This window comes from Scophthalmus maximus, chromosome 10 (assembly GCF_022379125.1).
Source record: "Scophthalmus maximus strain ysfricsl-2021 chromosome 10, ASM2237912v1, whole genome shotgun sequence".
Classification (NCBI taxonomy): Eukaryota; Metazoa; Chordata; class Actinopteri; order Pleuronectiformes; family Scophthalmidae; genus Scophthalmus; species Scophthalmus maximus.
Window position 1 is genome coordinate 11,534,885 of NC_061524.1, and position 11,900 is coordinate 11,546,784.

Consider the following 11,900-nt stretch of genomic DNA (forward strand, 5'->3'; position numbering starts at 1 on the left):
ACCCCTCCCTTTTAAGATCCACAAACTTTTTCTTAAAAATGCATCAAAAGGAAGGTGCAATGAAACCCCTTCTTCGTCCTGACAATGGGTTTCATTCTCTTGTTTGCGAGTGTTGTTCAGGGGGTTTCATTGATTTTTATGTATTTTACTCCCCAAGTGGTACAGAGTGTGTTTACAAGAACAACGCACCAACACAAATGGCTCCTCTGGAATCCAGCGGACTTGCCATTTGTAATGTGAAGGTACAAACAAAACCATCACATTACAATGACCCTGCGTGGTCGCTCTTTTGTCAAGTCAAGTGCAGCGTGGAATTTCTTATTAATCCGTTGCAAATCAAAAAAGGGATTTTTTTTTCTGTCTTCTTACCAGCTGAATTATTTATATTTTTCTTCTCAGAATTTGTGGTTGAAGTGCACTTTGCATTTATATTCTTTCATCTGCAATAGCGAAAGGGATTTGAAGCTTTGCTTAATTGGTTGTTTTGTGCCCTTTTGTCTTGGTCTTTTGTGAACAATGGAATACTGGTGATGTAAATGTAATTATTTAGAGCAATGCGTCCTTTCCCTTGGGTATGAGTTGTCAGCACACAATTAACTTTTGGAATAACATTGTATACTGTAGCACTGAGTGGCTCATCATGGAGCAAGCTGCCACTGGCTGAGGACATTAGGCTATGCTTGTGTTTTATAGCTTTCTATACTGACTGTTAAAGTCCAGGGACAGCGGCTACACCAATCACAGCCCTGCTGAGACATTGTGTGTGAATGTCATGAGGAAACTACCCTCAGTCTTCTCTTCAGTTGTATTAATGCAACGTTTGTCAGTGAACTCTATTTGGATTTGCTCCTCATTCTTAAACTCAACTTATTGTTGTGACTTGCTTCGTCAATTTGAGGTAACTGGATATAAATTCAAGCCTGTTTCATGGCAAAAAGTTTATTAAAATGTTTTTTTTTAATTAAAAAATGTACCCAGTCTGCTGATCCCTTGAAGTCTGAGTGAATTTGGTTATTTGCCATAATTCCTCAGCACGATGGCAGACTCCACCATTTAGTCTCTGATCAGAGACACAGGGCTCCGGTCATTTAGCTCGAGATGGACAATAAACCAACAATGTGCACAATGTCCATTATGTTGGTCACCTGTGGCCCAGAGGCCTGCTTCAAAGGGGGGGGGGGGGGTCTCATCTAACAAGCTACGGGATACACTTTGTTTGTCCTCCTTTGAAGTTCCTCTGTCAATCAGCTGTCTCATCCTGTCTCCACCCTTCTGTTTGGTGTACAACAGCAAATGAAGCAACTCTGAGCAGAGAGTTTGTCAGCCAGTAGAGATGCAACAAATGTGTTTGAAAAGTATAAAATTTTGGTATCCAACTCACTCACTCACTCACTCACTCACTCACTCACTCACTCACTCACTCACTCACTCACTCACTCACTCACTCACACACACACACACACACACACACACACACACACACACACACACACACACACACACACACACACACACACACACACATTAGATATAAATTTATTCTACAGATACTGTTTGAGTGAAGAGTGCTCTCTGTATGTGTTGTCTGTCACCTGAGGCAGTGAGGAAGACTTGATCGTAGCAATACTTCAGTCTGAAACATAAGAAACTCCAGGTGAGATACTGACAACAATAGTCTTTGAAACTATGATATGACATCAGGGTTAGGGTTGGTGGTGGTGCATTCACATGGCATCAGAATGATCAAAAAATGTAGTCATGGGGTACTGACATCATACACAGAATCATGGTGGAAGAAGAAGGAGAGAAAGTAACTTTTGATTTCATATGTATTCCACACCCATTTTTTGGGTTCATTGGTCGAAATAAATATTTATTATTATTTATATGCCTGTCACACCAGATTGTTTTTCTTTGCTCTTCGTTATAATGCAATTATTGGAAAGATGAGTCATTGTGCTGTTTAAATGCACTAAACACATAAATACAAGACGGTTTGTTAACAGCGTCCATGTTTTCACCACTGCCCCACTTCAAAGCACATGAACACAGCAAGTACGGAAGAATAACTTCACAACTTGTGAATGCACAACTATCGTCTTTAACCCTTTCGACTGCAAATGTAATTCTAGCTTAATCCCTAGTATTGTTCAGATATTGATTTCTCTCCTCCCTGAGATTATGATGCTATAATAAAAATACAACATGATATTTAAGATTATTATTACAATTAGTCTAATCATTCATTATAAGAACAACAAAAAATGAACTGGCCACTATTTTGATAATTGATTGATCACTGAAGTTTTTTTTAAATATAAAATATTTTATGATAGTGTTTTGATTTTGGTAGACAAGAATTTATGCCACAATCCTCCTAGATCTCTTCACTACCGTTATAGTTGATAGTACTATCAGATACAAAACTTCTTCAGTCACTGTAGTTACAGTATGTCTCCATTAGCCCTATAGCACGCTGCTGACACACACACACACACACACACACACACACACACACACAATGCTTCTACCGAATTCTACCTATCGCGTTGCTCTCTTGCTGACCTTTAAATTATAGATAGCTCCTCTGCCAGGGCTCCTGGTTCTCACTGCGGTCTAGACAAGCTCTGTGATTATATTGACTGGTCTGATCCATGATCTCCTGTGGAAAACCTTGAGCTGCCCAAAAGAGGCATCACTACAACTGTAAATCAGTCAGCTGGCCTGAGCTGTGTCCTCGGTGGCACGCCAACATCCAGGCCTTCCTCCATAAACATGCTGCTGCTACATCTCCCTCAGCTTTGGTGTTTCCCATTTTAGCGTACCGCTGAGGGTTTACCACCTCACCTTGGGCCGGACCCACCAATGTCCTGCAAGACTGTCTGTCTGGGCCTTGATATAGTAAATCCACAATAGGTAATGAGGAACGGAGGTACTGAGGGAGAGTCTAAGATTATGTAAAGTAATTCAGGGAGTGATGAGAGAGGAGCAGGCCACCACTGACAGCTGATTTAGCAGGTATGTAGGTCACACAGGGGGAGGCCTCTTTTGCATTTTCTCCCCTCCATGTCTATTTCTGTGTTGGCTCCCTCTCTCACTTCTTAACTCAATCAGTTATTCATTTACTTTCATCGCGATGTATCTCAGTGTTCTTGCTGGTGTTTTTTATCTTCTGCAGACCACCGTGATTGTCCAACTCTACTTTGGAAAAAGTGCGGAATATAAAAAGATTAAAAACATTGTCAGTGGAGACAGCACTTGTACTGGCTTTCCTGTTTGCCAGTGGTCATTTCCCCTTCTTTTTCGCAGCACATGTTGTCAGCTGTGCCCTCTCTTTTCTCTTCCTGCCTTCTAATCATCTTCAGCTTCTGTCAGTTGTAGCTTAACCCCACAGCAGATGGTGTCCTGTTCTCTTTTCAGTCATTCAGAGCACTTTGTGTTTCCTCATCTTGTCAAGCATGGCCCAGGTCTGTGTAATGAGCTTGGGCCTTTTCAGTGTGTTTAGAGGACCCTGACCCAACTCGGAGCCACCCCACCACATCCACCACTGCGAGGTTACCCAAACCCGCAGGGGAGCACAATGCTACTTAGTGTCCGCAACCCCTCGGCCTTTTCTTAGGAAGAAGAAAGGCGGAATATTAATGAAGACTCTTGGCTTCTCGGGAGGACAGCATTAGAAAGGGGCGGTCACAGTGTTTACTGAGCAGGCTTGTTTTTCGTCTCCCTAGCCTGCGGGTCACAGCTCAGTGTTCTGTAATTGGCTCAGATTGTCAGACAGTGTTTCATCTCATAGCAAAGAAAACTCCAGCTATCAAATGCTGAAGCCCCTTTCTCACAGAATCCAGAGTGGCAACTCATGCAGCTAAGCTATTTCCACAAGCCTGCACTATAAACCTAACATTAACATATGAAAATGGGCTGCTTTCCACATTTACCAGCTCATTAGTTCTTTTGGTCAGGCACTTGTTCAGGTCCACACGCTCTTGTTTTCCCTAAGAAGGGAGATGTCTGTAATTATCTTTGCAGTAGGCATATCAGTCCCAAAGCTATTAGTCCGTGCAAAGTTCAAAAAGGGGCTCTTTGATACTTGTTTAATATACATGGCCCAATGCAGAGCCGGCCCAAGTCCCTCACAGACCACCCAGTTTGTACTGAAATCAATTGTGCCCCCTCATCTTCTGAAAGGAAATGGAGCTTCTCAACATACTGGTACTGACCTTGACATTTTTCCATTTATCTTATTCTCTCAAGATGAAGTGCTATTGAGCGAGTCGTGGCTCTCTGACTGCTTCATAAAAGCCACGGAAACAAAAGACCTTTACCAGATCCTTGATCAACTCAAGCAAAATAGAAATACGTTTCATCGATCAGCAAAGGAGATTCCGTCAGTGAATGTCTTTCGATTGTGGTGTATTTCATTTGGTCATACATTAAGTGGGCCTCTCGCAGAAGACACTGTGCAACTGTTGGGAAGTGAAACTGGCTTTCGTGGTTTTCCGTAGCTCCTGGACAGAGATTGTGATAGGTCACGTCCATTATCTGTGTGGGGGCATCTGGACACCTGTGTGGGTGGCTGGGATCAAAGCTCCAGGACCCGTTCAGGCACAACAGACCAGCTCACCACGCTATGGTTTAGGGATCAAATGAACTGAGGAAATTCTCCAGGGGAAGTGCCGCTGTAGGGCCAGATACTTCTACACCTCCACACATCCATCGATTTTTATTCTTCCACTGCTCAGGAAAAAGAGGAGTTGAATAAAAGACAGTGAGATGTCCTGTGGCTGGGGGACAAAAGGAACCTCCTGTTCTGCTCAAGGCTCCTGTCTGGAACATTAAGCAGAGACGGTTCCCATGCTGCCATGTGGATGACCCACAGGGACTGCCTCCCCTGTGGGCTGACGGAGATACAATGACAAGAGCATAAAAGTGGTGCAGATGCAGAACAACTGCCAAACACTGAGAAAGAAGCTACAGCTGATCATATATCTATTTCTTGTATTTATATTCATTTAAAATCTTAACCTGCCATAGTAGTTTAGTTCAAACACCTTTTCTATTATGGCTGAATATTGTGCTGCAGTACACTAATGCTGACCAACAAAACACTAACTACCCCTTGTCTAATAAATGAATGGAAGGTGGGGGGATGTAATTTTCTGCTTGTCTGCATACAAGGGTGACTTATGCCCAACTCTCTTCCTTCCTCTCCTTTCTCTTGTGTGTGTAAATGTGAGAGTGCACACACACACACACACACACACACACACACACACACACACACACGTGTCCTACCTATTGATGGGTTTTCTCTCTGCGTTGCTTTCACTGAACATCTGAGGCTGATGAAAAAAGATTAAGAATGTCAAAGTTGTGGCAAGTATTTTCTTAATGTTTTTGATCTCCTGAATATTCATTTGTTTGTTGTGAAACCTTCACTCAAATGCACAAATATGTGGATATCAGCAACCCTGTTGAAACGTTAATTGCATGTTTCATACATGTATGCCAGTTACGTTGGAGAATTTTTCTGTCTTTATGACCTGTATGGTCACACATGACATCCCAAAATGGAGGGTGGGAGACACTGTTAAAGACCCCCCAGGGTCTTTGGTCCCAGCTTAAAGAGGCACTGCCGTAAGCTGTCTAGTTTCCTGCTGAGGGAGTCAGTTCGGTCTACTGTTTTTCTCCTCTTTTCCTTATCAGCTCTCGGTGGACTCTTTTCTCTCCTTTCCCAGAACCTTGAGAGATTCTTGTTTTTCTCTCTCTCCCCGTCTTGTTTACGTGTTTACCACAGCACACTCACATCCGGCCCTAAATGATAGCCCCTCTACTGTCAGCACACACGAGTCAAATTAGAGCGCGAGACAGACAAATGTTGCTGTGCCCTCCGAGCTTCACACGGGCACGGGAGGCTGGCGCTGCTGTCAATTGAAATTCAGAGCTTTTGGCTTTGTTTTGATCAGTGCTGGATATTGGAGGAAGAGGATGCTGCCCGAAGACTGTTTGTTATTACCTGCGAGAGAGGAAGAAAGGAGCATCTGGAATTAGTGCCGTGCCTCAGTGAGCTCCAATAAAGAGGCAAACATGATAACGGCTCAGTTCCAACACGAATCGTAGCATCAGGCAGATTTCACAAGTCCTGCCATCAGCTTCATTATCCATAACGTAATTATGTGTAAAAGTGTGAATGCATGGCATATCATTAAGAGGTATGAAAAATGTATTGCTTTCCTATTGATAACACACGCCTGCTTCTCGTACATGTGTGAAACAATCTGTGTTTTTTGACAATTTATCCAATTACAGTCTAGATCTGAATGTGGTGGTAAATGTGCTTGTTGTGATTCATTTATGATGAAGTGTACGGCATTACAGGATCATTCTTAAATTCAATCAAAGCAGATTATTTCAACTTTACTGTAGGTAAATCCAAAAGTCAGAATTGTTTTTCGTAATAATACCTCACTGCACAGGAAACACAACTGCAGTGAGGTAGCTGTCTTGGTTTGTGTTTACACAGACAGTTTTGGCATTTCTGGCCCCGCTGGACTTCCTTGTAAGGATGTTACCACATTCCTAGATCTCCCAATTAGCCTGCTGAGGATAAAGTTATTATTAGTGATCGAAAAGTTGTATATATCCCGAACGATCCTTTGAATAGTTTTTCATTTTAAAAAAAGAGAAACAAATTTTACCCTGTGGACAGTTCCAGTTCCATGGCTCAGATAAAAAAAGTTTTAAAAAAAGAAAAGAAAAATGAGGGTGAGATTGTTGCTTCATCCTTCCTGCTGTGCAACAGTTCATCAGTCCCAGCGGTGTCTCAGCGAGGAGAAATCTCCTTCCAAAATGTTGCAACAGATTAAATCAGTGTTTAATTTTATGTTGAAGAAGCAGTGTAATATACAGCATGTTCTCCATAGGCGGCAGCCTTCAGCCTAGTGAAGCAAAGGTAATATGAAATGTCCAATCTGTCTACTTAAAGATCCTCTCCAACCTGACACGAGTATCCAAAGTTGTGATTACTACGAGGGACGCTGCGTTCCTTTAAGGGACTAAATGACCTTGACGCAGACTTGTTGCTGTAAAATATTCCAACCGCTCTTCTAACTCGCCTAAGAAGTTGTATTTGTTTACATCATTGCCCGATCGCATGGGGAGTGCAGTTATTTTTATGCTGCGCTTTGTTTGGATGATTGTTGTTGCAAAGGGGGAAGCGCGGGGCTTTACTCAGCAGAACGGAGAAGGAGTTGTGAGAGTGGCGAGGGGCGTCGGGCTGCCTTACAGGCTTGACAGTCAGTAATTCATTTTGCATGAGTCTCTTTCCCTTCTCACATCTGTTTTTTTCTTTTTTTGTATATTTTTTTAAGTATAACTTTTTAGGAAGACTCTGTATTTCTAGGCACCACAGACTGTTACATATATCCACGAATATTAATGTGAGGCCATGAGAATGAAGTTTAGCTTGAATTCCTGGAGGATGATCTACTTTTTTTGTGCAAAACAATAATTCAATTTTTTCAATTTAAACTACGAAGAGCTAACGGAGCAGAATAATCTTGCACATATGATCACTTTCACTAATACCTATGCTGTGTATTGACTTTCAAGATCAGTAACATGGATATGTCTTTATGTGCTCCACATTACAGATGTTTCCGAGATCAATGAACCTGGCACCAGCAATGGAGGTGAGTAAAGACCATTCACTGAAACCTCCCTGCTGTCTTCTGCCTGCATCCTTTCCTACACAGTGCATATTAACACTTTGATTATGTATTGAATGCACTTACATCCCATGGTTAGAACTCCAGTCGTCATCATTGTGATGAAGATTCTTACTGAGGTTTAAAAACTAAAAAAAACAACTCTATTATTAGATAGTCAGATGTTCACTCCAGATGTCGGAGAGTTCTTGTTAGCTACACTATGTCCATAAAAATAAAGTGCTATACGGAGCTCATTTCCCAGGCTTGGCAGGGCAAATAGATTGTTTAGACGAATTGATGCTTCTCTACACAGGATATGGGGGAATAAGATCGCTTGATTATCACTGCCTCTCTTCATATTTTCCCCTCTTTCCTTCTCTATTCCCTTTTTTCTCTCTCACCCTTCACTTGTCTAGAGGAGATGAAAGATCATGTTGAGAGCTCAGAAGAACCTGATTCAATTCCAACCGACAGCAATCAGTCCAAAGGTAAGTGCATGCAGGAGGCACTCGTACCGCGTACTTATCTCGCACTCATCCCTATTTATAAGCAGATTCTTATTAGTAGCCACAGCTGCTGATTTAAAATTCACTTCATCCGGTGAATCCTCTGCGCTGTGCAGCCTACTGTTACTCGGCTTCACCCTCCTCGTCTCAATTTTCTCCCAAGTCTGTCTCCATCTCCTTGTCTCAGTAGGGGCAGGTCACAGGCAGGGAGTGCGCAAATGCTCCTCCAGGGCCAAATGCATTTGTAAATCCACTCTTCCCATTTCAGGTCTGCAGCAATGACCCCGATATTTTGGTATAAACGTGTCAGCATGTCTTTGGAGATTGAGTGTGATGAATTACTCACAAACTCAACTATCAGACATTTAATAAATCAAGTGTGCAGTGCATATTATTTTAACGTGCAGCCAACACAGACGGTGGGGGCAATAATCATGCCAATAAATCATATTTGATAAGGATACCACACTGTTGTTTCTTAGGTCTCCGCTGAGATTTAAAGTAATAAGACGGCATGTAATTTGAAAGTAGACATCTGTGGAGAGCGCTATGATTTTCTGTCTGAATTAGTTCAGCGTGTGTCTCTACCGAGTTGTTGAGCTATAGAACGGATTATGGCATCATACAGTTTTCAGGTAAAAAAAAATCATTAAGCAACTGTTGTGAACAGATTGTCGGGGTTGTCAGGCCAGCAGCACATGAAATAACTTGGCAGGGGCGAGTAGTGACATTAAACAATGCCAGACAAAGCACAGCAACTGTGTGGCTCAGGGTTAAACGGAGGGATGCCACAGTACCAGAAATGTGGTAGTCGGTACAAAAACCAAATAACTATAATAAAAAGTAGAAAACAAAAGAGGCTGCTGCACACACAGTGTGCTAACACAAACACAAATACACACACACCTCCATGTAGTCATTGTGCAAGTTTAACTTGAGTGATTGGTTGATTTATAGACAGACAGAGAATAACTGACTGTAGCCTGCTGACATTACAGGCAAAACCTAAACCAGATAACGTTAACGTCTGTGAACGTTTTGTGTGGAGCGTACAACAGATGTTAGCTGTCGCAAGTCCCAAACAATAAATCATTTCAAGATAAGAACAATATGACAGTATATTATTAATATAAAGTAAACAATTCACTCAACGCCTGCCTGTGATGTCCTTCGTGACACTGTATGCATGTTCACTTTTGGTTGTCTCAAACTTGTGATCCTCGACAAACACAGAATATCTACAACCATAATTCTTGACCTTTGGCTTTTTTTTCCTCCCTTAAGTAGGTGAAGAACTGTTGCTGTACACTGCACTTTCTCCACCATTCGATGTGTTTTTGGTTTAGTTATTTATTTAGTAGGCAAGTTGTTAATTTTAACATAACTCCAATTAACACAGTTAATATGACTCCCTTTATAACTGAATATATAATTCCAAGTTATCCAGTTATCTTCCTTCTCTGCCAACTTAAATTGCCTTTTTATGTCTGTGTTTTAAAGTAGCACATAAACAGACCTTTTCGCGAGTACAACAAACAGGGCTCTATTAACTTACATGACCCCTTGGAATTCTGACACATTGAACATTGGGCAAAATAGAAAGGGAACGTAGCCTAAAGTAGTCAGTTAAAGTTAGTAGTCAGAAAATGATGAAGTCATACTTTGCCATTGTATTGAGATTTCTAGGTTATATATTACTGCTGTGAATAGATTGATTCTTAATCTGAGCAAAATGTTTGATTTCCTCTACAACTACAACTGAGGTATCGCATTGAAAAACCCTATGGTCCATTAAATATAAGAAAGTAGTTTAAATTTTTCATCAAAATTTCATGAAGCCCAAGGCGGTCTCATCACTTTTGCACTTGATGGCTGTCCAAACCATTCATATTTTCAGTTTCTCTATCACAGGACAGTGAAAAGCAGCAAACCTTCACCCTTTTTATGTTGCAGGTGCAATGATCATTTCAGCCAAGCAGAGGTTGTTGGAAATGAATCTGCACTATCTTCATTTCGCAGTCACCTCTTTTGCAGAAGTCCGGGAAAGGAGATGCAGCGACATGCAGCGATATCACAGGTACATTATTGTGTAATTCCTAATCTAAATTCAAACCATGGATTTGTTTTCCATCCAGACACTGTTGAGAAGAAGGAATGACCAGCCGAGGGAAAGGACAATCAACCTCATCTGACAGCCAGCAAACTGTGCAGAGGCCAACCACACTGGTGTCAGACCGGCCCATGTCAGCTGTGGCTCTGACACTGGCCCAGGACGCTCACATTCCCGACTTTATTTAGCCTTTTCTTCCCTCTTTGTTAAGAAACTACTCATCCCGTCTGTATGTATATGTATGTATGTATGGCCAAAACCTTGCTATATGACTTGAACATATCAACCACAAAAGATGAGCCATAACTCACTGTGCGTTAGAGTCATACATCATTTTCAAGGCTGGGTGCGATGAGATAAACCAGGTTAAAGTCTCTTTTTCTTTTTTCTCTTATCTCAACCCACTGTGAGAGCATGGCAGAGCTGTCAGAGGACAACAGACAGAGCTCCTACATGTTGACACTCCAGGCTGGGTGATGCTTAACATCATCCACCCTTTTGTTCTTACAACTCAACTGACGCCGCCGCCGTCATGATGACACCCAACGGTGACACCACCCTGCATTTGTGAGCCTCTTTGGAGTGCAACACACTGACACCTGCCATGTCTCCTCACACGCTCCTGCAGATCGAGCTCCATTGTTTAGTTAAATCAACCGATACCTTGATTCAATAAGGCGAGGTGCCACTTCCAGGCCTTTCATCTATGAACATCACTGATTATATGTCTTATCTCCACCGCTGCTGTAACTGCAGCTTAACTCGTTTTACAAGGAAACTCTCCATCAGCGCCCACGCACACTTAAGAGGATGTGAGTGTCTTTTAACAAATCGATTACCCCCCTCCCTTTTTTTTCTAAGCCATTTCCAGTGCATGCCAGAAAATTGCTTTGAACGTCCCCAACATAAAACAGGATTTACTGTCCTATTCGCTTTCGCTTGTCTCTTTACCAGATTGTCTATAATTGTATCGAAGGAATCTGCCTTATTTCATAAGAAACTACAAAACACAATCACAGACCTATGGAGGTGGTCCAAGTATGAATTCTTGGTTGTGTAACGCTTGCTGATGATTTGTAATTTTAAGTACATCATGTAATGGCTAATACCTGTCGTTAATGTTTTCTTTGTTTTCCTTCAATTGATTAGAAAAAATGGTTGGTTTGGGTTTCTTTTATTGTTGGTATGATTCATGAATTATTTTCAGTGGTGCCATACAACAGATCAGATGGATAATTAAAGTTATATGAAATGATGCCTTCATACTTTGATGTTTGCTTTGCTAAACTATAACAGAAACAACTAATAAAGTTAAAGGTGGAAGCCATGTCTCAGCTTTTAATGTACTCGTCATGTGTCTTGTTTTTACCTGTGTCGTTGCAAAAGCTGATATTTGCGATTAAAGAGGCAATGAGCCATTTTTACAAAAATACACCTTTTGTAAAAAGGGAATATTTCCTCACGGTCCGCTAGCTTTCGGCTCTGCGTGCGTGTGCCGAAAATTGAAAGAAAAATGGTGCAGAACGCGCCACACAACACTGCGTGTTACCACCTTAAGAGACGTGCCTGCGGATGGCG

At 41.7% G+C, this 11,900-nt stretch overlaps 1 protein-coding gene across 6 annotated transcripts in view; it reads left to right on the forward strand.

Annotated features, from left to right (window-relative positions):
- macrod2 (mono-ADP ribosylhydrolase 2) overlaps positions 1–11,664 on the forward strand; it is a 360,652-nt gene extending 348,988 nt beyond the window's left edge. For all 6 annotated transcript variants that reach the window (XM_047334807.1, XM_047334804.1, XM_047334806.1 and 3 more), the window contains 3 exons: positions 7,650–7,688; positions 8,123–8,194; positions 10,348–11,664. In XM_047334807.1, coding sequence (XP_047190763.1) covers positions 7,650–7,688; positions 8,123–8,194; positions 10,348–10,370 — 134 coding nt within the window. In that variant the 3' untranslated portion in view covers positions 10,371–11,664. The remainder of the gene's footprint in view (positions 1–7,649; positions 7,689–8,122; positions 8,195–10,347) is intronic.
- Positions 11,665–11,900: the final 236 nt, after the last annotated feature.